This window comes from Parathielavia appendiculata (genome assembly GCF_033297405.1).
Source record: "Parathielavia appendiculata strain CBS 731.68 unplaced genomic scaffold N657scaffold_8, whole genome shotgun sequence".
Lineage (NCBI taxonomy): Eukaryota > Fungi > Ascomycota > Sordariomycetes > Sordariales > Chaetomiaceae > Parathielavia > Parathielavia appendiculata.
The window spans coordinates 469,727-492,352 of record NW_026944227.1 but is presented as its reverse complement, the minus strand read 5'-3'; the positions used below and the strand labels follow the sequence as shown (position 1 = coordinate 492,352).

At 56.1% G+C, this 22,626-nt stretch overlaps 11 protein-coding genes across 11 annotated transcripts; 3 read left to right on the top strand and 8 right to left on the bottom strand.

The window, feature by feature from the left end:
* Window positions 1-833: 833 nt before the first annotated feature.
* N657DRAFT_646414 (AAA-domain-containing protein) lies at window positions 834-3,866 on the top strand. The gene has a single exon (XM_062793118.1). The coding sequence runs from the start codon at window positions 1,018-1,020 to the stop codon at window positions 3,469-3,471; it is 2,454 nt and encodes an 817-aa protein (XP_062646456.1). The 5' UTR covers window positions 834-1,017; the 3' UTR covers window positions 3,472-3,866.
* On the bottom strand, window positions 3,579-4,015 carry N657DRAFT_474147 (uncharacterized protein). Its single transcript, XM_062787535.1, has one exon. The coding sequence runs from the start codon at window positions 3,935-3,937 to the stop codon at window positions 3,686-3,688; it is 252 nt and encodes an 83-aa protein (XP_062646455.1). The 5' UTR covers window positions 3,938-4,015; the 3' UTR covers window positions 3,579-3,685.
* A 746-nt stretch (window positions 4,016-4,761) lies between these two features.
* On the bottom strand, window positions 4,762-5,896 carry N657DRAFT_681676 (Arf-domain-containing protein; the record flags this gene model as incomplete). Its single annotated transcript, XM_062796411.1, has 3 exons — window positions 4,762-4,805; window positions 5,466-5,838; window positions 5,891-5,896. The coding sequence occupies 3 exons, from the start codon at window positions 5,894-5,896 to the stop codon at window positions 4,762-4,764; spliced, it is 423 nt and encodes a 140-aa protein (XP_062646454.1).
* Window positions 5,897-6,229: 333 nt separating this feature from the next.
* N657DRAFT_664565 (cytochrome c) lies at window positions 6,230-7,372 on the bottom strand (the record flags this gene model as incomplete). Its single annotated transcript, XM_062795247.1, has 4 exons — window positions 6,230-6,528; window positions 6,597-6,691; window positions 6,760-6,950; window positions 7,357-7,372. 4 exons carry the CDS (start codon window positions 7,370-7,372, stop codon window positions 6,504-6,506), a joined length of 327 nt encoding a protein of 108 aa, XP_062646453.1. The 3' UTR covers window positions 6,230-6,503.
* A 445-nt stretch (window positions 7,373-7,817) lies between these two features.
* Window positions 7,818-9,239, top strand: N657DRAFT_664564 (uncharacterized protein). The gene is made up of 2 exons (XM_062795246.1): window positions 7,818-8,395; window positions 8,498-9,239. The coding sequence occupies exons 1-2, from the start codon at window positions 8,015-8,017 to the stop codon at window positions 9,011-9,013; spliced, it is 897 nt and encodes a 298-aa protein (XP_062646452.1). The 5' UTR covers window positions 7,818-8,014; the 3' UTR covers window positions 9,014-9,239.
* On the bottom strand, window positions 9,001-10,556 carry N657DRAFT_620674 (uncharacterized protein). Its single transcript, XM_062790599.1, has 2 exons — window positions 9,909-10,556; window positions 9,001-9,851 (listed from the first exon to the last, which is right to left on the bottom strand). The coding sequence occupies exons 1-2, from the start codon at window positions 10,404-10,406 to the stop codon at window positions 9,186-9,188; spliced, it is 1,164 nt and encodes a 387-aa protein (XP_062646451.1). The 5' UTR covers window positions 10,407-10,556; the 3' UTR covers window positions 9,001-9,185.
* A 1,193-nt stretch (window positions 10,557-11,749) lies between these two features.
* Window positions 11,750-12,839, top strand: N657DRAFT_634707 (uncharacterized protein; the record flags this gene model as incomplete). Its single annotated transcript, XM_062791294.1, has 5 exons — window positions 11,750-11,779; window positions 11,826-11,838; window positions 11,937-12,116; window positions 12,254-12,675; window positions 12,801-12,839. 5 exons carry the CDS (start codon window positions 11,750-11,752, stop codon window positions 12,837-12,839), a joined length of 684 nt encoding a protein of 227 aa, XP_062646450.1.
* Window positions 12,840-13,170: 331 nt separating this feature from the next.
* N657DRAFT_473989 (kinase-like protein) lies at window positions 13,171-14,601 on the bottom strand. Its single transcript, XM_062787533.1, has 2 exons — window positions 14,012-14,601; window positions 13,171-13,948 (listed from the first exon to the last, which is right to left on the bottom strand). The coding sequence occupies exons 1-2, from the start codon at window positions 14,210-14,212 to the stop codon at window positions 13,292-13,294; spliced, it is 858 nt and encodes a 285-aa protein (XP_062646449.1). The 5' UTR covers window positions 14,213-14,601; the 3' UTR covers window positions 13,171-13,291.
* A 940-nt stretch (window positions 14,602-15,541) lies between these two features.
* N657DRAFT_575255 (mitochondrial carrier) lies at window positions 15,542-17,011 on the bottom strand (the record flags this gene model as incomplete). Its single annotated transcript, XM_062789086.1, has 4 exons — window positions 15,542-15,753; window positions 15,852-16,004; window positions 16,071-16,264; window positions 16,341-17,011. 4 exons carry the CDS (start codon window positions 17,009-17,011, stop codon window positions 15,542-15,544), a joined length of 1,230 nt encoding a protein of 409 aa, XP_062646448.1.
* Window positions 17,012-18,626: 1,615 nt separating this feature from the next.
* N657DRAFT_574881 (DUF1763-domain-containing protein) lies at window positions 18,627-19,126 on the bottom strand (the record flags this gene model as incomplete). The annotated part of the gene is made up of 2 exons (XM_062789061.1): window positions 18,627-18,683; window positions 18,848-19,126. The coding sequence occupies 2 exons, from the start codon at window positions 19,124-19,126 to the stop codon at window positions 18,627-18,629; spliced, it is 336 nt and encodes a 111-aa protein (XP_062646447.1).
* Window positions 19,127-19,273: 147 nt separating this feature from the next.
* Window positions 19,274-22,236, bottom strand: N657DRAFT_691172 (uncharacterized protein; the record flags this gene model as incomplete). Its single annotated transcript, XM_062797089.1, has 5 exons — window positions 19,274-20,106; window positions 20,199-21,394; window positions 21,453-21,530; window positions 21,586-22,106; window positions 22,165-22,236. 5 exons carry the CDS (start codon window positions 22,234-22,236, stop codon window positions 19,655-19,657), a joined length of 2,319 nt encoding a protein of 772 aa, XP_062646446.1. The 3' UTR covers window positions 19,274-19,654.
* Window positions 22,237-22,626: the final 390 nt, after the last annotated feature.

Below are 22,626 nucleotides of genomic sequence, written 5' to 3'. Positions count from 1 at the left end.
GGGATGATGTATGCCTTCGCCAACATCTTCTTCTCTCCTTCTTCTCTCACGTCCTCACCCTGGGTTTACCATGACAAAGATACTTACATACCTGCACCTTGCATCGGTATGGTCACTTCGCTCGTCTTCCCAGCTTGATGATGTACCGACAGTAGACGAATTCGAAGTTGAAGACAAGCGCCAATATTTGTTGTATACATACAAAAAACCAAAAAGAAAAAAACCAACTAAAACTGTTGGGGTTAGGGTCGAGCTGCTACCATTGTCCAGAAATGCCGTACCACAGTATATGCATCAACGTGAAGTTCTTGAGTTCATTTCTCCTTCTTACCTGGTTTTCACTCCACCTTCTTTCCCGTTCTCAGTCTTCGTCCAGTATCTCCTTTTTTTTCTTCTTGTCATCGACGATTACGTTGCTTGAGGCGGCTTGGAATTGGACTTCAAACTTCGAAGCCAGCGTTATTCGTGGTGTAATGTAATGTGGTGGTATCACAGTCCAGCCCTTCATCCGCTTTCGTCGAGCGCGGGACCCTCTTCAAGCATGCGGCTAATTATTATGGTTCGAGTTTGTTATTCTTTCGTTTTCCTTTCATTTCATTTTCCTATCTTCTCCTTCTTATCTTATGTTATTTCTTTTCACCTAATTTCTTAACTCTACTTATTGTTTTCATTTGATTAGCTTTTCTCCTTTTTTTACTGCTTCCATTTTCCCCTTTGTGTAGCGCATGCCATGTGCCACATTCAGGCTGGACTGTACAGTACAAGTACGCTCGTTAAATACGGAGCAAGATCAGACCCACTGCACGGTTTGACCGTTGCAATCCATTCGACGACATTTTTTCCTCATGCACGACTCCTTTCGAAAGTCCATCATCCACTCACACGCGATGACCCAGATTCGTCACCGCTGCCGCGCTGGGTCAAAGTTCACTTTTGGATGATGCCCTGGGCAGCTGGCTTTGAGCGGGCGCTTTGTGATTTGTCCTGTTTGTCTTTTGTTAATTTCAATTTTCCACCATGTCTCGCCGAGGTTTTGGCAACCTGGGCTTAGACCGGGACGTTTACCAGATAGTGCTCAAACTCGAGGAACAACAAGAGGAAAACGAGAAGGGCCGCAAACCGCGGCTAACGGTAGGATTCGTCTACGACACCATCAAGCGCTCCAATTCGAGCTTGGCACGGCAGAAGAAGCGGCCCCTGGAGGACTCCATTGAACGAGTGCTTGCAGTGCGAAAGGAGCAGGCCAAGGTCGACGAGCAGGAGGACTCGGACGACCTGCTCGAGGCGCAGGAGCTGGAAAGAGCAAAGGCAGCAAAGGCCGAGCGAGAGCACAACCTGCTGAACCGCCAGATTGCCAAGTCCTGGGGTTTCGCGAGCTCGACTTCTACACCCGCCGCAACAACACCTGCGACAACACCTGGTGGCCCATCGTCCGAGGTCGCTAAGGACGCCCCTAGCATGGAAACTCCCAATGGAATTGATGGCACATCTGCCTTTGCCGCTGATAGGCAAGCTAACGGCGAGCCGAGGCCCAAGAAGAGGAAGAGCGGTCCGAAGGAGGTCGACCGGAGCCCTCCCGCCGGCGTCTCCATCTTGGACATTGCAGGCGTCGATGAGACGCTGGGAAGGCTTCTGGATGAGCTTTGGTTTCCCCTTCGCGCAGGCGAAGCCTGTGAAAAGATGGGCTACCGCTATGATAACGGCGTCCTGTTGCACGGCCCCTCTGGCTGCGGAAAGACGACTCTCGCATACGCTGTCGCACGTAGCGTTGGTACGGCCTTCATCCCAGTCTCGGCGCCGTCCGTGATCGGTGGAACGTCGGGCGAGTCCGAGAAAAACATCCGCGATGTCTTTGACGAAGCCATCCGCCTCGCCCCGTGTCTCCTCTTCTTCGACGAGATTGACAGCATCGCCGGTAAGCGCGAGAGCGCCAACAAGGGCATGGAGGGCCGCATTGTGGCTGAGATTATGCATGGCATGGACCGCATCAAACAAAACACACCCCTGGGGAAAAACGTCGTCGTGCTTGCCGCCACCACCAGACCCGAATCCCTCGACCCAGCTATCCGCCGCCGCTTCAGCTCCGAGATCGACATAGGCATGCCGAACGAGACAGCCCGCGAAGCGATCCTCAGGTCCCTCACGCGCGATCTGAGTCTGGCAGACGACGTCAACTTTCGAGAGCTGGCGAAGATGACCCCGGGCTACGTTGGCAGCGATCTCCAGTACGTCGTCAAGGCCGCGGTATCCGTAAGCTGTCGGACCAAACTCGACGAGCTCATCCACAAGGCCCGTGCCTCAAAACCCCCAGACTACCTCCTTTCGGCCTCCCAAAGACAACGCGACTGGATCCTTCTTGAAGACAGCCACGCCCACTGGGACGAGAATCGCATCACCATGGCTCAGTTCAAAGCCGCCGTGTCGCGCGTGCAACCTGCTTCCAAACGTGAAGGCTTCAGCACCATTCCGGACACGACTTGGGCCCACGTCGGCGCGCTTGAAGATGTCCGCAAGAAACTCGAAATGTCTATTATTGGCCCCATCAAGGACCCAGACCTCTTCTCCCGCGTCGGCATCAAGCCCGCAGCAGGTATCCTGCTCTGGGGTCCACCGGGGTGCGGCAAAACCTTGGTTGCCAAAGCGGTCGCCAACGAGTCCAAAGCCAACTTTATCTCCATCAAGGGCCCCGAACTACTCAACAAATACGTCGGCGAATCCGAGCGCGCCGTCCGGCAGCTGTTCGCACGCGCCAAGTCCTCCGCGCCCTGCATCCTGTTCTTCGACGAGATGGATGCTCTCGTCCCAAAGCGCGACGACTCCCTCTCGGACGCCAGCGCCCGCGTCGTCAACACGCTTCTCACCGAGCTCGACGGCGTCGGCGACCGGTCCGGCATCTACGTCATTGGCGCGACCAACCGGCCCGACATCATCGACGAAGCCATCCGTCGCCCGGGCCGGCTGGGAACCAGCATCTACGTCGGCCTGCCCTCGGCCGAAGACAGGGTCGCGATCCTCAAAACGTTGTACCGCAACACGGTCTCCAAGGCGCGCAGAGACGTGGCGGCAGCTGCAGCAGCTACTGCAAAGAACAGCAGGGATGCGGACGTGGACATGCCGGATATTAACGCGCAATTCGCCACCACAACTACCACCACCTCTCCGGATACTGCAGGCATAGATGATCATCATGGCACCCGCGAGGCCGACCTGGAAAAAGTGGCGCTCGACATGCGCTGCACGGGCTTCTCGGGCGCAGACCTGGGCAACCTCCTGCAGGCGGCGGCGCAGGCGTGTCTGGAGCGGGCGTATCTGACGCAGAAGAAGGAGGGGGCCGTTGACGACGCCCGCGGTGATGCTGCTGCTGCCGCGGTGGATCCGGTCATCACCATGGAGGATTGGGAGAGGGCGCTGCAGGAGGTCAAGCCGAGCGTCAGGGATGCAGACAAGTACCGTGACGTTCTTGATGGGTAGGATACCGAGTGGCATAACCTTATTCTGTGTCGAAATAACAGCTCTGTTGGTTACTTTTTGATTCAGATGTCGCTTCCCTGTGCAAATACGTGGGTTTTGAGTGTTTCAGAGTTGGTGGTTCAGGGGACCACCAGCCAAATCCTTGTTTTGATAATTCAGAAAGAAAATAATTAGGACAAACCGCCTAAGGTAGTGTTGAGGGTTACCTAGGTACTCAACCTTCTTCTGTTTTCCTTCTCTCTTTCTTTTCATCTTTCTTTTTGGTATAGTGTTGAGGGTTAGTACTCAACCATTTTGTCTCTTTTCTTCCTCTCTTTCTTTTCATTTTCCTTTTTGCTTCTCTATTCCCATCTTTTATCTTCCTTTTCTTCATGTTCTTATTCGGCGGGGGCCTGCTGATTATGAGTAGCGTCAAGAATCGAAGATCTTCTGCGGTATCATCATAGTGGCCAGCCCCGGCGCCCATTGTGCTCTACTTCATCCCCCCGGACGGCCCTGCTCGCACTATGTGCGAGTCCATCGCGGGTACGGATATGCTTGCATGCAACGCGCAGAACATCAATGCACACTGTTCCTACGAGAGACCCTTGACTAATGTCTGCTTTCCCCAGATACACCGCCTTGCAGGGAGCCTCCTCCACCATCCCCCCTTCCTCCCCACCCTCTTCACCACCAGACCCGCCCATTTCTCTCCGTAATCCCTCGATTGCGGTACTCCCGATCGAACCCTTGTTGGCAGGGGCCGCCTTCCACTTGCCCCAGCGATGTTTTCTTTCTTTATTTTTCTTGGATAAACGCTTTGGCGTTTGTAATTCATTCTGTACAGCGATAATTGTCAGATTTCATGGCCCTGTGGTTGGAACAATCAAGAGTCTAATTAGGTCTTGCCGTGTCTTTCTCTTATTCATCGGGGAATATCCGGGTTCGCGACTTGCAAGCTTCCGACACCAGCAATGAATTTGCGATTTCCAGATGGCTCCGTGTTTAGAAACTGACGGATCATTGGCTTCATCCTTGAAGGATGTGTGAGAAAGTAGATGGCTGAGCCTCAAGTTACCCAGTTGCTGGACTTTCAAGGGGTGCTGGCAAACCTCAAGTAAACCATCCCTCCGCTACTGGCAGGGATGAGTGATAGGTGAGCTAATGGTCATGTCTCTGCAGCAGCATCACTGGGTCACCATCAATCACCATTCGTATTGCCCGCGCCGAATATCATCACTTCTAAGGAGCATAGAACCCAAAAGAAGAGGCTATTCGACGATAACATTCGCTGTGCCTGATCAACGCCAACTACTCCAGCGACCCCCAAAGCCGCCTATCCTGGGATGCTGTCTCTGATATGCTCAGTAACGCGTCGAGCGGTTGACAATAAATCATACGTCCTTCGCATAGCACTGGGACACAGCCTGAGACTGACGGAATGTGGGCGTCACTGTATAGACGATGAGGTACGCAGCACACCTTACATGGTTGTGACATTACCTATTCTGGGAGGCGTTTTGCAGGGTCATGTAGCCTCTCGAGGGGAGGATTGTTATCACAATCTGCAGGGAGAAGCAAATCGCATACCTAACTGGATCTCAGCACACCGCTGGCGCTCTAAATAATCTAGCCGTCCATAGCTATCAAAATCTTGACATTGGCGCCCATTTGGGATCGACATTGCCCTTCGCCGTATGTAATTAGATGTCACAAGCACAGCACCTTTTGAAATTCACGCGTGATCGTGAACAGGTATGTAAATTTTATACATGTACTGTGTAAATTGTGCGCAAGCAATTTAATACCCCCCTGGTATCCTACCCTTTCGGCTACGGAGCACAGGACAACATTGACTGGCCTATTTTTGATTTCGTGTACGGATTACCCGAAGTCGATTCCACCAGATTTGTTCCTTAGTGACCATTCCATAAAAAACCGTAGGTTAGCAACAGCATAATCGAAGCGGCAGCCTGAGTTATCTCAACAGACCACTGGGGGGATTCACCACGTACCTGCACCTGGACAGTCAATTTTATTGCCCAGCACCGGGAACGGCACCCGCTCAAGTCCCCTGGCAGCGTCGAGGGCGTGCAGTTCCGCCGCGGCTTCGTCGAACCGCTCAGTATCCCGGGCGTCGACCATGAAGATGATAGCCGAGGTCCCGCAGACGGTCTTCATCCATAGCGCACGGTTTCCGTGCTGATTGCCGACGTCCAGAGTGGTGAAGGAAACCTTGCCCACAGTCAGCGTCTCGGAGTCGGGGAGTGATTCGGATGTGACAAAAGCGGAGCCTGGCGCATTGTTTGCGATTAGTTTGGAGCAGCCTTGATTACCCGGCGTTCTCGAGCCCGACGATGACCCTGTAGTCAGAGTAAAGCCCGAGATCTGAGAGGAAGTAGCAAAGATATGAGAAAAAGTAGTTGAACCAGTCAGATACACCCATCGTGAAAGATGGAATTAGAAGTGAGCGAGGGAATGTTTGTGTTGTGACTTGGGACAGGGACGTGAGGTGCGAGAGTATTGAAGGCTTTCGAGCAGCTTTGACAGATCTACGAGGGATATATATGTTCTTGATGACGACTCTACCCGGACGTATACAGCTCCTGAGCTTCTCCGTCTGCAACTATAGATCCGTAAACCTTACAGCAGCAATACATCTAACTGACCACCATCCGACGTACATGTACCCATCTTTGCGCCCTAAAGTTTCGGCATTCGGTATATCGGCACGCAATCCTCACCCTGAAAAGCAGTCGATTGAATATCAGGAACAAGAGCAGGGAATTATCATTCATCAGGCTGCGCCGCCAAGCACATCGTCTAGTGATCTCGTCGTCGTCGTCTCTTCTATGGTACAAGTGTAGTAATATGGTGTGGTTTACAAGAGCCGCCCCGTCTAATGCCCAAAACAGTGTAGCGGTAGCAAAAACGACAAATCCTCTCGCCGCAGCCGAGCCAACTCCCTAAATGCGGGACTGGTTTTTGTTTTGCCGGTGATGAGATTGGCTTGGTAATAATACAACGACGCCTTAAACCTTGGATGCCGATATTTATGCCGTCGACTCCTTGAGGAAGCTGTGAGGCATTGGTCAGTCTCGCGCTGCGGTGTGGATGAAGAGAGTGACAAAAAGTGGGAGACATACGTGATAAGGTCGTTCCTGTCCTTGTCCTTCTTCAGACCGCCGAAAGCCATCTTGGTGCCGGGAATGTACTTCTTGGGGTTCTCGAGGTACTCGAACTGGAACAAAAACAGTTAGTGCAAGCTCGAAGACTCGGCTCTCTCATCATCTAAGAGACGGCACATACCAGAGTGTTCTCGTCCCAGGTGATGCCCTTCTGCTTGTTGGCGTCGGTGTAGGCGTAACCCTCGACGGAGCCGGTCTTGCGGCCAAACAGACCGTGCAGCCCGGGGCCCGTCTTGTTGCCGCCGCCGGCCTCGAGGGTGTGGCACTGCGCGCAGCGCGTCTTGAAGAGGTTGGCACCCTTCTTAGCGTCACCTATGCCGTAGGCTGTTAGCAACGGTGACTGCTAGACCGTGTGGAAGACGCGTGTTTTGCGGAAGGTCTCGGTTGTGGTGATCTGCTGCGCAGAGAATCAATCGTTGAGCCTCGCTCGCCGGCTAGCGGTTCTTCGGTTTTCCGACAAGGAAAATGGCGCAGGGCCGCGGCCGGCGACGAGTCTCGACTTCTGCAGGCGGCACGGGACAAGCACCCAACACTTCCAGGTATAAGGTCAAGTCCAACAAAGGGATATGATCTCATCACCATCCAGGCGCGTATGTGGTGCCAATGGCTCGTGGCGGCCATGCAGTGCATAACACGATGACAGGTCACGATAATCCAGGCTTCCAGCCGAGTCCGAGACCGAGAGATTGGAGGTGAGCAGGAGTTAACAAGGACGTACCAGGAGCGAAGCCCATCTTGGCGGTTGGGTCTTAGAAGTAAAGGGTACGGAAAGGTAGGTGTTGGTAAAGAAGAGGGTATCTTGAAGAAAATGGATGCGTAGGATGCAGGAAAGAGTTCAAGAAAAATTTGGGAATGAGGTGTTATAGTTGGCTGCACCGCCTGCTGCGCCGAACCTGTCCCGGAATTTTTCAGTTGCCTTGCCTTTGGCCTTTGCCAAGCCCACATCATCATCGCAGCAGGACTGAATGAGATACCCACTCTTTTCATCATGTGGGCCAATCAGCTTCGCACTGTTAGTCAGTCGCTCCGGGCGATCTCGGGAACCACCGGCATGGCGCGCCCGAGCGTTTCTCGGTTCCTGGATCACCAGGCCCTGCCCGCCTGGCAGAATCACTTGGCTCGAGCTCCGCACATAACCATGTGATGGCGCTAACCTCAAGTGGATAGCTGCTGGAACATGCAGGACTCTGATGCATGCCATTTTCTGACCACTCGTCAATCGTCCAGATTGAGCCGCAACCGCAACGTCCATCCTGAATTTCGGGGTAGATGCTCGAGGGTCGCCAAAGCCAATTGCTCTTTCAGCGACCAGGGTAGCACGGCCGGTGCTACATACTAACTATTCCCGCGACCGGATTTGAACCGACCGATTAATCATGGCGTCCACAACAGCCTCCATCCCCCGGTTCCTACTCCCGCAATCCGGCCGGATCTGGCGCCGGGCGGGCTCGTCGTCCGCTCCGCGCCGCCTCTTCCTCCGCCTATCCAGCAGCAGCAGCAGCAGCAGTATTAGCGGCAGCGGCGTCAAACCACCTGCTTCCGGCCCCCGGGTCCTGGCCAAACCAGAACGCTTCAACCCACCCTCGCACGGCTCCCGCCTGCCCAAAAAGATACCCCCGCGCCAGTACGGCGGCGACCTGACTGCCGATGAGGCCACCGCCCAAGCAGCGCGCGACTACCCAGGCCTGCCGCCGCCCCCACAAACGCGCGCTCACTGGTTCCTCCACAGCCGCTGGATCCACGTCGTCATCACCGTCGTACGCACCCCCCCACCGCTCACCACCCACCTTCTATTCCCCCCCTCTCTTCCCTTACCCCCCTCCGGCCTCCACTAACCTAGATAATTTTCCTTACCACAGGGCACCCTCTCAACCCTAGCAATCTACACCTTCGCCATCAACTTCCAGGCGACCTCACCCTTCGCCGACCTGCTGCCGCCGGCCTCGGACTACCTGTACCACCCCATCGGCTCGGCGCGCATGCTGATTGAGGTGCTGCGGCTGCACGAGGCGCACAAGACGGCGCGCATCAGCGAGAAGCGCAAGCGCAACGTCGAGGACGTGGCCAAGCGCGCCGCGTACCGCAAGGCGCACGGCTTGCCGGACGAGATGGGGCTCTTCAACCAGCCCATGGCCAAAGTTCGGACTGAGTATGGGGACAGGGCAGAGCAAGGGGAGGAGGCGGGGAGAGTGGCTTCGGCTGCGGCTGCGGCTGCTGGGGAGGGCGAGGGCGTACGGGAGCAGCAGGCGGAGGGTGGGGAGGGTGCTGTTGTGGTGGAGGTGCAGAGTAAGGAGCCTGAGGTGAGGAGGCTGACTGACGAGGAGAGGCGAGCGGTGGTGGAGAAGGCCAAGGGGAAGTGGCTGGGTATCTTTTGATTGATGATGGTGGGTGTGAATTCTGTACTAGACACACACAGGTGGGTTGTATGTACATTAGTTGGGGGTGTATTCCGGTTGGGATCGGCGCGGATACGGGCGGAAGAAGTAACATGGCGGCAATTCCTTCCTCTTGCCTTGCCCCTCATCCCTCTTCTCACTCCCTAACTCACTACCCCGAATCAACCCCCTCCAGCGCATCTAACACCTCATCCACCACGCCGCCTCTCTCAAGCACCTTCTGCACCAACGCTCCAAGCACCATCCTCTTCGCCCCGCCCCTCGGCGGCCTCCACACGCCCTCGGCAGCCTCCGTCTCAGCCGCCCTCGCCTCGGCCATCTTCTGCGTCCCCATCGTCCCATTGCTCGGCCCATACGCCGTGTTCGCCGCGTTGGCGAGACCAGGCGGCGTCAGCCTCGAGGGAGGGTCGACCGTCCTGATGGACAGCAGCCTCAGGTTCCTCCCCGCTTCTTCCCCCGTCCCCGTCGCGGCGTAGTGTGATGGGCTCGAGCCGGTGACGGAGACGGCGAGCGCCACGTCGGCCACGGCGAGCTCTTCTTTGGATGGGTCGAAGATGATGTTGTTGCCGACGGCCATCACGAGGAGGGTTATCGGCGGGCGGATGGCGGCAGCGGGGGTGGTAGACTTGGCGGTGGCGATGTTGGTGGAGGAGGTACGCGGGAAGAGGTAGGGCGCTGCCGCCCAGTCGTCGTCGAAGAAGGGGTCTTCATCGCCCTCGGATTTGAGACGCGGGAGGCGGGTGGAGAGGAGGGCTAGATGTGTTGTCAGGGAGAGCAGAGGGAGGGGGTAGGAGAGTGGTGGGGAGATGAGGATAATCTGTCAAGCGTCAGCTGGTCCAAAAGGATGGTGTGTTGTACAGGCATCGGAACGTACGTCGAGATAGAGCTTCCAATGGAACCGCCTGTTGATCCACAGCCGCTTGGTAAACCCGCCGTCGGCGAGCAAGGCCTCGCTCAGCATGGCGGCCAAGAATGCCGTCCCGGAATCATCATCCCTAAGTCCTGGAATCTCAACCGTCATCTCCACCCACGAGGCGTCCCCCTTCCTCTTCTCCAGCCCCTGTCCTGCTTCCTCCTCTTCGTCATCGTCATCACCGCCTGCCCCACCCTCCTCCAAGAACACGGTCTCATCTCCGGAGCGTTGCGCCGTCCTCTCTACCTCGGCCTTCACGCCGACAATCGCCTCGGTGCCGTCTGCAAAGCATATCCTCGCACTGCCGTTTGTGCCGGGGAGAATGCCAGTCTCGGCAACAAGAGGGCGAAACTGGGTGGGTGAGCGGCCGTCTGGGCGGATGGGCGGGGCTAGCGAGAGCGAGGCGTGTAGGTAGGCGAGCTCGGCTGGGGAGAGGAGGACGTGTTGGCTTGAAGCCATTTCCGAATTCAGTTCTTTCTCCTTTCTTTTTTTCTTTCTCTCCTATCTCCCACCCTCGGCCTTGCTCCCGTATGACCTGAAAACTGGTCGGGTAGTTCCGCAATCGGCTGATTCGCTGTTGGTGCTGGCTTGGTTGCAGACGGAGGTTGCAGACGGAAGCTTGGTTTAGCTCAGCCTTGGGAATTGGGGCTGCTGTTGCTGAAATTTTGGGTGGGGCGTCGCGGCTGCGAATTGGCGCCAGGCTGACGTGGGGCTCAGCGGCTGTTTCTGACAGTAGTCCAAGGGTGCTTTTCCACTCTCCTTCAAAGCCGTCAACCCTACTTCAAATCTGGTCTGCCGCCCCCCTTAACAATTCGGGCAGTGAGCCAACAGAGCCAAAAAAACAAGATCCCCACTATTATAAGCGATGTAAGGTATGCGGACACGCGCTAAGAACAGGAGGTACGAAGTACAGTAGTGAATCCAGGCTCCTTTTTCTGAATCATATAACGCGATTGACGATACGGGTGATACGCGTGAAGTTATTGATGAATCTTTTTATCGAGGTCTTGAGACAAGAATTTCATTGAGCTTGCCAAGAACTGACAAGGCATAGAGTTTCCTCGAATATCAAGTTTGAGCTTCGACCTGAGGGGAGAGCAAGAAAAACTATTCATCAATATCTCTACGCGTATCACCCGCATAATCAATTGCGTTGTAAAACCAGAGTTGGGAGCCTGGATTTCACTACCTCCTATAGGAAGCACGTGCGCACATGCCTTATATTCTTGCAATAGTGGAATCTTGTTTTTGGCTCTCCTGGTTAAATACCCCATTGTTGGAGAGATGGGTGGCAGCCAGATAGACGTGGGTTTGAACTGGCGTTTGAGCATCACAATACACTATAACACTGACTGCAGCCCCGGTTGGCCGGGTAATGAGAACACGCCGGGTGTACAACCTTCAAGGCTCAATTTCAACGGGCAACTTCATCAAGCTTCGTCTTCCTGGATAGGCGCTGTGAGCCTTACAACGACTGGAACTTGAAATATGAAATGAGATGGCATCCCTCAATTGGTGTCTTCTCAATAGGACCTCTGCGATGTGCTGCAAACCATCACATTTGTCTTAGAAGTCGCTAAGAACTGTCACGCAATAGCTTCACTGAATTTCATGCCACATCCACATCCCCAAGGCTGCCTTGCCAATCCTCCTTGCAGTCGCCTTGCGTGTATCCGTACCCAAGACTGAAATCAACACTCTAACTTCCTTTCGGCCCGGTCAGACGCTGGAAAAGAGGGTCGGCGAGGTGGCAGTGTTGTGCTTTAGCGAGCGCCGAGCGGTTAACATCGTTAAGACCTCATATGACTGGTTGGAGGTTAGACGAAGACGAAGTAAGTAAACACTCCGAGAAAGGAGGTAGCATTGAACCCCTGACAGAAATGCAAGGTAGGTACGGATGGGTATACATACTTGAGGAAAGCACGTTGCCCCGATCAACCTCATCCATGTATCACTCATCTTTTTTCTACCCATACTCGATACTTTTAGTTACAATTTACAATTCACGTCTGATATGCGAACGGCTAGTCTTCAATGGTTGCTCCTCGGAGCGATATGCTGCCTCCTCGGGAGTGCAGTTGGTGCCAGAAAAGGAGGAGGAGGAGGGTCAGGGTCGGACAGGGGTTCTGATGGCGGCTCTGACGGTAACGGCTCAGGCGAAGGAGCTGGGTGCGCCGTTTACGGTGTTCTCCCGCGGTATCTCTACTACGATCTTCCCAGCCACCGTTTCACTACTTCTCCAACGGGTCGTTGCAAAATCCGCGACAAGGATTGCTCCGGGCCATACTACGTTGGCAAAACCACAGTCCAGTACAGCTTGGAAAACGGGGAGGGCGAGGTTCTTAGAGACGGGGGCATTTGTGGAAGCCAGGGCGTGCAGGCCACGGCATCTCCGGAGGTGATGCTGGGAGTGGCTGCACTTGGGCCGCAGTACGACATTGACGGACTGACCAATACCTTCATCCTCGGCTTCGACGCCTACCGGCCAGACCCTCCCGTCGATGATGTTGACCCTCTGGACTGGAGCGGTTGCTACTCATTCCCTCACAATATCCACTTCGCAACAACATCGAAATATCACAACCCTCCTCAAGGGCAGATATCCGACGCTCGCGACCTGGTAAAACTGAGTCTGTCTGCGTCAAACATCTCCTCAACCGTGTATTTCAACGGCACCTATATGGGTCACCCGAAAGAAGATTACAATCCCGGTTTAACGATGTGGGATGTGCGTTGGCATGAGTTCCGTCCAGGTGGCAGCCTCTGCGAAGCTGCGACTTTCGACACAACATCCTCACTCTCTTCCAACACAGCAGTCGTTGACACAACATTCCCAAACGGAACCATCGTCAGGGGATCGATATCGCGAGACGCGCTTTCTCTCACGCTTGAGGGCGTCCTACCGATCAGCGTCCGCAACAAAACCTTTCTCAATTTCACCGTGGACTTTCGAGGTACCTTCGATTCTGCCAACTCTACGCATTCGGCGGTGATGGTCAACGGAACTGATGTTACCTTGAGTGGAACTGAAACACTCGTGCCAGCACGATCACGGCTATGGTTGTCTCTTTGTTGCTGGTTGGGCTGGTTGGTCTCATCTTGAGGGCAACACCGAGCTGAGCAACGCACGGAGTCAAGGGAAGCTTTAACATCTGCGAATTTGGCAGTGGTTCACCAACACCTACCACGGTCTTCTTCAAACCCACACGAGCTTACTCCGTATTGCCAGCCGTTCTCAACCACAAGCATGCTTCGCCGTCTATTCGCCATAGAATTCTATCCAACAGCCCCTTAACCAAACCAGTGACTCCAACAAAATATCCCCTTGATACACCACCAGACGTTCACTCAACAGGCCTCTTCCAACCCAACGTCTTCAACATCCGCCTCGCCGACGCCCTGTGCCGCGGATTGACCTGCGCCATACCCTCCAGATGCTGCAGCCCATTGTCCAGGTAAAACACCTCGTCGGCCAGCACCTCCCCAATTACGCCCGTCCTCTCCATGGTCCGCCGCAAGCCCCTCACATTCAGCGTCCACAAGACGGTCACGTAGAGCGCCCACACGTCCGACTTATGCGACTGCGCGTGCCGCGGCCGCGGCGTCGCCAGCAGCTCCGGCGCCATGTACGGGTAGCTGCCGCGCGGGGAGAGGGCTGCCGAAACGGCCGACTCGCTGTCGCAGAGGCCAAAGTCACCGAGCCGGAAGTGGTGGTGGCGGAGGAGGAGCATGGTGCTGTCCGGGGTCGTACTACCGGGGAACGGACGAGGCGGACGCGTGTAAAAGATGTTTTGCGGCTTGACGTCGCGGTGGACGAGTCCCAGGCCGTTGAGGTAGTCGAGAGCCTGGAGGATCTGGCAGAGGACGGTGTCCGCCAGGGCGCGGTACGGCCGGACAAGCGACCAGGCGAGATCGGCGAGCGTGCCGTCCATCAGGTCCATGAAGATCTCAACCTGCGGGGTGCCCCAGCCCTGGGAGTGGAAGGCTCGGATGATATGTGGCTATGGCTGTTAGTGAGCAATGAGAAACGAAGAGGAGGTTACGGAGGACGGGGAGATGCGTACGTGGTTGAGACTGGGCAGGATGGTCCCCTCTCCCTTGTATGCCAGGTCTGTCGATTTTTCCCATTGCTCGTCTTCCTGGTCTCCTTTATGTAGGACCTTGACGGCGATGACACGGCCGAAGGGCATGAGGCGGGATTTGTACACGGTGCCGAAACCGCCGCTCCCCAGCTCGTGGATGATTCGATGCTGCAGCTCCCGCATTTTTGAGGAGCAAATACCGCGAATCGGAGGATCTCTACCCAGGTGCTCTGCCAAGATTGCTCAGGGCCGTCTATCACGGACGACCACTCTGGACCATCATGCTTCATTTCGGATGACAGCCACATATATAAGTATACCCCCAACTGTCACCACCACGGGCTTCTTCATGATCCCAACCTGAGAATCATCTCGCACCTTTTCTGACCTTCTACGTCTGACTACAGTGCTCCGGCGGGTCAATGTTGACCAGAAGACGAAGCCCAAGCCTCGACTCGGACCACAGTAGGGCCCGTCAACAAAGCCCCTCGACATGGCACAGCCACCTGTCATATTGAACCTGCATGTCTCCCATTGTTGTCGGTGACCTTCCGTACAATGACCGTATCAGCCTCGTTCTCCGGCTCGCCATCCGCGGTGCCCGGCGTCAAACTCCAGTCGGAAACACATCCGCTCCATCTCTCCCCTCGCGGAGTTTCCGTTGGTCCATTTCTTCTTTGTTCCCTTTGACGCCCAAGCAACAATCACATTCATGGCTCATACTATCCGCGACCTTCATGATCCAAGTAGCACCAACCCGGAGAAGCTCATTGCTGGATGCTTCTTGAGTTCCGATAACCCGCTACAGACAAACAATAAGCCTGTATCTAATATGGCCATCAATCCGGCTGCTTTCTTCCAACACAAACCACAAAAATTGCTTCCCGTCCAGGCTAATCTGGGCCTAGTTTCATGCCCTCTCCCCAGCAGGAATCATGAAAAAGTGATTGACGCCCGCCGCCTCACAGCGCAAACAAACAATGCATGCACGGAGAAATGATGAACGCCGGATTTGCCCAGCCCCAGCGAGAAAGACACCAAGGAGCCCCATAAAAAGGATTTGAGAACAGCAACTCCTCAAAGGACGCTTTGCAAATGTAGATACGCATGATACAAATACAAGCCCCCAATCCCAATTCCGTTTGTAATGCACCGAACCACGACCACCACCACGCACCAAGCCGGAACCAACCCACCAGGGTGAACCAAACCCTCCGCCAGCCCGATTTTGATACAATTTCGCCGCCCCGGGGGGGCCAAAGACCAGGCGGTAAACACGAGAAACTACAGTGTAATAAGTTAGGCAAATGACGGTATGTAGTAGCCCAGGTACGGGACCCTCCATAAAAGTAATGTACCAGACAGAGCCACAGAATGTAGATAAAGAGAGAGAAAAAAAAGCACCCAGACCAGCCAGCCCAAACACCCATGATTTGCCAACCAATCCCAGAGAGACATAGAAACGGAGAAGGAAGCCAGAAAATAAGAAAGAGAAGGGAAAAAAAAGAGTCGCTAGTGCTCATCCCACGCCTTGATGCGCTTCTTGAGGAACTCAAACGACGAGAAAAACACGGCGTTGACGGCGCACGACCGGCCCATAGACACGCCGAGGCCCGTGTACATGTTGCGCTGGAAGAAGTGGATCTTAACGGGCTCGACCTTTTGGCCCTTCGAGTACATGAGCGAGTTGCGCTGGTATCTGGACTTGGCCGAGTCGATGGGATCTGGTTTGTACTTGTTAGAAGGAAAGAAAAGAAAAGATGGGGGCGAAAAAGGGGCTGTTTTGGTGTTGGGGGGGAGGGGGGGGGATGGAAAGTCTTACAAATCAAGCCCCATGAGACGATGCCGCACAGTCCGCCTGCCACCAGCACGGCGAGGGGGTTGGAGTGGGTGCCGTCACCGCCAAAGGTTGTCAGGAGCTGCTTGCTGCTCTCGTACGTCATGAAGTAGGTCGCTGTGCCGAGGGTGTCGCGCACTGTTGCGGGCCAAGTCATTAGAGCCTCTGTTTTCCGACATGAAAAAGGGGATAGAGGTAACGTACTCAGATGTAACCTGAAGCCGGTGTACAGCCCGGTGACGCCGCGGTGCTTGATGATGTTCCCCAGCGTCTTGAAGGTGCCCTTGTTTTGGTAGCTCGCCGCGATCGCGTGGCTTTCGGGTTTTGGGCAGTTCTTCTTGTCCGCCAACAGCACCGACACCTGGGCACTGAGCTTGGTCAACTCGAACGGGCCTAGCCTCTCACGCGTCAGTCTTCCCTCAAACCCCCACGTAATCCGGTCACCCTCTCGAACATGGACGGGACAAAACCCACTCACAGGCAATGACTGTAATACAGCTCCCCGCCGTCGCGCCGGCCGCCCCAAACGTGGCCACGGACCAGCCGTTCGGATACGACCCGGACGAGCTCACGTGCGCCATGACGTCGACGCTGAATTTGCGCTTGACCCAGTCGCAGTAGACGTATTTAGACCGTTGATATATGGAAAACGAGACGGTGCGCACGAGCGTGATGCTGGCCATGGGCGCTGTGACGCCGCGGAAGAAGCCCCGGAGGTGCTCGGTGCGGTACGTGTGCCGCACACAGTCGACGAAGCCGGCGTAGCGGTACGTCTGCATGCGCGTCTTGACGCTGTCGAGCGGAAACGTCGTCAGCGTCGACAGCACGCTCGACGCCGAAGCCGCCACCTCGACGCGGTACCGCTTGACCAGGCGCTGGTAGCTCGAGATGGCAGTGTCGCTGGCGGCGGTCGTGCTGTTGCTGCTGCTTGCGGGTGAGCTGGCGACAGTGCTGCGGCTCAAGGCTGCGGCTGCTGCCGCCGCTGAGGCGAGGCGCGGGTCGGGGCACACATCTTCGTCGAGGTTGGTGTTGGGGCGCTTCCCCAAATGGCCTTTGCGCTGTTCTTGTGGCTCCTGGTGCTTCTGCTGGTCATCGTTCTGCTGCTGCTGCTGCTGCTGCTGAGAAGAGGTCGGAGAGGGAGGCATGATCGGAAACTGAGGGCGGGCGCCGTGGGCTGGACCATTTTGCAGTAGGCGGAGGCGGTGGTTATCGTGGTCGTGGGCAGCGGACTGGAGCTCAGCAGGCATAATAGCTCCCTGGGCCCCTCCCTCCTTCCTTTACTGTTCGTGTCTTGTCTCGCGCTAATGTGGTGCTTTCCCCTTTCGTCCCGTCTCTTCTCTCGCCTCGTTCTCGTCAAGCCGTGGCTAGCACCTCGCACCGGGCAGCCGTCAGCCAGCAGACGGTGGTTTCGGTCGATCCCAGAACCAGAATCATCAGCAGCACGGTCGCGGAAGGGCCTTGGCCGGCGGGTGAGGGTCCATAAGAACCCCCGCCAGTGTGGTCGGGAGCTTCCCCGTTTGCGGTCACTTCGATCGGTCGATGGGTGGTCGATCAGGGAAAAGGAACGGAGAGTTGGGTTGGTGAAAGAATCGAAGAGTTCGAGGAGAGAGGGCGGAGATGGGCAGCCCCAATACGGATGCCCTGCCCGTTGGGGTCGGGCGTCAATTGGCTGATCGGCGTCGAGTCCGGCAGGTTGTGCAACGGCGATTGCAGTTAGGAGGGGTGGTGATGGTATCGGTGACGAGCTCAATTGCGGGGTTGCTGCACAAAGAAGCTACCCTCCCTGCCTTAGCTTACCTGAGTCGTGTGGTGGTCAAAGTTCACGTCTACAGTAACCTTAGCTGCTTCCAATCTACGAACCGTCTAGGTCCAATGACCCATACTCCGTACCCCCGGCTCCTTTTATTTAGCGCAAAGGTCGAGCTTAGCGGGGTTTCTGGAAATCCCTTCCCTCGCAGCCAAGTTGAACACTTCATGAACGAAACAGGACGAGATACAATTTGCTTGCAGATCATCACGGCACTGATTGACCGGACTTGGAGGGTGCTCGACGATGGCTTCATTCTAATAAGAGCTCTGTGGGGTAAACGTCATAGCTGCAGCATTGTGTCTCTAATCGACGAAAAGCCGTTGCTTCGCTCGGGAACTGGCTCTCTTCTGCCATGATGAGTTGATGGATGGGCCCAACACCCGGTCGAGGGACTTATATCAAAAAGCAACCTGAATTAAAGATCCACCCGACCTGCCCGCCATGCCGACAAAGAAGCGGACGCGATTTGATACCTTCCTGCGGGCCACGGCACGAGCTGTGACAGGAGGTGGCCCACCACTTCAAGTACCATCCTCAGCGCGCCCTCACGCCATCCGGCCTCCTGACAACCTCGGTCCTATAAACGCAAGTTTGTAGATCAGAAGCAATGATGCTAGCATATGCTTGACGGCCCCGGCGTATGTGGGGCGCTGTGTGCGCTTGAAGTTCCCAACATTCCTTCCAGCTCTTGACGAGCGATAGCGGCGTCTTGGGTTGACTTCAAGCCGCATCAGAGTCAGAGTCTTCGGTACGGTAATGCCGTCGTCCAACCGCCGCGGCCAACCGCGACGGCTCGGCTCCGACCGGCATTAGCCACAGGGCTGAGGGAGACTGGGAGGGGCCAGTCTTCGTACGAGCCGCGAAACTCGCCGGGGACATGTGGAAGCTGCCTCCATTTTTCTTAACGAGTCCATTGGCCTCAGTTGAATGAGTTTTGAAGCCATCGTAGCTCATCGCAGACACAAGCCCATGCCATCGTTGAGCATCGCGATTGTCCGTTCATAATGCTCATACTGCGTGCCCTGGATGACATCCAAGCCCCTTTTCCAACACAAAGTCAACACAGCCCATCCCTCCGAAAGCACCATCCATAGACTAAGTTGAAACGAGAGGGAGGAGGCAACACTCACTTCTTCTTCTTCTTACTCTCCGTCTCCGTCCGGATCCTGACCTTCCACGGCGTCCTCCGTAGATCGCGCATCCTCTCCCAATGCACGCGGCACAGGTTCTTGAGTATCTTGTGTTCCAGCCCACGCTCCTGGGCCGCCGCGTTGAGGAAGTAGATGGTGCGCTGGACCCGCTTGGCGTCAAACGTGCCCTTGGGATCTCGAAACCCTTCCTGCAGGCGTTCCCTGACCGTTGAGCTGGACGGCTGCGAGAACTGAACGGCCCGCAGGCCGGCACGAAGGAGGCGACGGTATGCGTGGAGGAGCTCTGTGGTGGTGGCCATCGATGGTGATGCGGGAGGCGCGGTTACGATTGTTGCGTAGGTAAAGTTCTGAACTGAGGTGGGATTATCCGTAAAACTTGAGATTTGACGGCAGGTGCACGGACCGCCTTCGGTCACCTCCACTTGCACAAGCAATAGCCGTTCTCTGTCAGGGTAGTAGTTCTCATGACGATAGTTCGAGTCTGTCTCTGAGCAGTCAACAACTAGAACAGGGTAGGCAGTAGTTCGGTACATATCGCGAAGGAAATATGTCTGCAAGCAAGCGAGGAGCACAACCCAGCATTCAGCAATTCCAGATCAAACCAGAAAGACTGTGCTAGGCCTGCAACCCAGCAGAGCCTCCATCTACGTAACCAACCTGGATTACGATCTAATGTAACCAGCAAGCAAGAATCATTGCCATGCAGTGCCAGCAAGTACTGGCCAAAGCTTCCGGCGCCATCTATATGCACCCGTAACGTATGCCAGCCAAATCCCATCCCAACACCGTCTGGTATCTTCCTCGAGACCCATCGACGCATCCAATCGCTAGTCCTCCCTCTGCTCAACGGGCACATACCTCCCCCCACCACTCCTTTCCACACCAGGCCCTCCCCGCTCCATCATCCTCGCCAACCACCCACCCCAACCGCGAGCAGCACCCTTCCCCTCAGCCACACGACTCCCAGCTTCCCGCAAAGGCTTCCCGCCCCGATTCGCCCGGAGATCCTCAGCGGGGTCGATATCCAACCAGGGGATGGCCGCAGCATTAGCAGGGTGCCGTTCAAAATAGGGTTTATCCACCCTCAATCGACCACCTCCAGGCGAGGCGGCATCGAGCGGCGGGACAGGCGACGCGCGGCCGAGCAAGGCGTCCGACTCGGCGCGCAGAGCCGGGGTGGGCGACTCGGCGGGTGTGCCCAAGGCGCGCGTCGAGTCACCGAACAGGGCGTCCATGTCCTCGAGGCGGACGCCACACGTTTCTGGGTAGAGGAAATATACTGGAGCAAAAGACAAAAAGAAATGTTAACAAATGAAAGTCTGGTGGTTGGACCGGGAGGGGATGGAAAAGCGAGGTTTCGGTGGAACGTACCGACGACGAAGCTGACTGCGCAGAAGAAGGCATGGAGGAGGTACAGGCGCCAGGCGATGAGCTCTTGCAGGATGGGCGTCATCTCGCCGACAAGCCAGTTGAAGGCCCAGTTGGTCGCTGTCGACAGGCTGGCGCCCTTAGAGCGGATCTTGAGGGGCAGGATCTCAGGCGGGTAGAGCCAGGGGATGGGGCCCCACGAGTAGCCGAAAGCGGCGTTGTAAACGACGACCAGCAGGACCACCAGCTTTGGCGTCGACTCGATGTTGAGGTACATGACGTACGATATCAGCGAGAGCGAGACCACCATGGCGAGGGCCCCTGACAGTAGGATCGGCCGCCGGCCCCACCGGTCCACAATGTACCACGGCGGGATGGTCGACAGCACGTAGGTGATGCCGTTGATGCCGGCCATCAGCACCGCATCGTGGCCGACCCAGCCGGCTCGCTCAAACACTAACGGTGCGTAGTACGAAATAACATTGATCCCGTTCAGCTGGGCCAGCGCCTGCGCCGACATGGCGATGAAGACGCGTCTGCCGTACCGCTTGAACATCTCCCGGTAGGTACGCTCGCCCTCCTGCCGCTGCAAGAGGACGTTCATTTTGATGTCGCGGAACTCGTCCCTGGCGCGCGGGTGGTGGATGTCGCCGCCGCCGTACAGGTTGGCAATGACCACGATGCCCTCCTCGTCGTGGTCGTTGTCCAAAAGCCATCTGGGGGACTCGACAATGATCAAGCTCCCCAGACCGAGCAAACCGCCCATGACGCACTGCATCAGCAGGGGCAGACGCCAGGACAGGTTCCCTTTGATGAACCCGCAAAAGTAGTCCACCCACACAGAGGTGCAATATCCAATGATATTTCCCGTAAACTCGATGCAGGCGAGCTTACCCCGATTATGGGGAGGGGAAATCTCGGACTGGTAAACCGGCACTATGGTCGACAACATGCCGACGCCCAAACCCGCGAGGACTCTGCCGGTCATCATCATGGTCATGCTGGTGGCAAAGCTCTGCAAGGCACCACCGACAAAGAAGACGCAGGATCCGTAAAAGATGGTTTTCCGCCGCCCAATGATGTCGCCGATCCTGCCGACCATGAGGGAGGATATGAAAGCGCCAACCTCAAGAATGGCGACCATGGTCGCGATCTCAACTGGTGACGGGTCACGGAAATACTCTTTGAAATAATCCCCACTGCGGCGGTAGGTTAGCTAGAACAGCCGAGAATGGGAGAGGAGGATCACAGACGTACATGATAACGCCCGACATGACGCCCTGATCATATCCAAAAAGGAAAACGCCTAATGATACAAAGATTGAGGTAAAGTAACTGCAGCTTCGTCAGTACATATGGCGCGTCACTAAACACGGGTTGCTAGACCAACAGTAACGGCTTGCCGGTCAGGCCGTGAACAGATCGTGCGCCGCCCGCCATGATGGCGGCTAGTAGGCGCTCCGCCCTGGACGTTCTGCGATGGACCACGCTGGGGATGCGGATAGCCTCTTTGCTGAGGACGACGCCGCGGTGTTGTGAAGTAGACCGGCTGCTACCCGACGACAGCGGCTCTCGATACCGGACGCGCTTGGACTGGCGGTTGTGATGTTTGGCACGGCGCTTGTTGAAGACGCCCGCGAGGATGTCGTCGTCAAGGGCTGCGCTGTCCAGCCGCTGGCGCAGGGGATCTTCGTCGGCCAGCTGCTCGGCAAGGTCGCCCGTGTCGGTCCAGGAGTCGTTGTCCTCAGACCCCGAAGAGCCCGCTTCGTCGACGGGGTGGCCGTGACCTTGGGGCGTGAGTAGCCAGGATGACTGCTCCCGGCCGGGCCGAGGATGCTGTCGCTCGCTGCGTGCGGGAAGGGTTCGGAGGGGTATGTTGGAAGGGATACGGGCTGGGTTGGCGACAGGAATCTTGAAGAATATGGGGCTGTTTGGCAGCAGCCCTCGTCCGCGGGGAGTGCAGCTGCACAATGGTCGATGTTGTGGCGGGACTTGGGGCGAGATATCCGAGCTTGACGGGCTCCGCAGAGGAGGGTCTCATGGGTCGGCTGTTATCATGAAACGAACGTGCAGGTGGAAAGTTGGGTTATCAGGGTGCACGAGTCTCCGGGTCGCAGCGGCGGCGCAGTAAGGATGGTCCGGGTTGGCGTTGACGTGAGACCCGCGCCGTCCGTCTTAGCGGCATGGGATCCGCATGGCTGCCGAGCCACTAACCCACAGTACATGGGTCCTCCCCTTGTCGCATCCAACTTCTCGCTCTGCGCCTTGCACTGCCTGCCAAGTCATACCGGCAGCTGGGACGCTCATCACTGCAAATCACTCAGGAAAATCGGCAAGTCGGCACGTCGCTGGTCATACAGGCAGGCAGACAGCTTGCCCAAAAGGGCAAAAAATGTTGGATTTGGCTAACATTGACCGACGCAGAAACTTG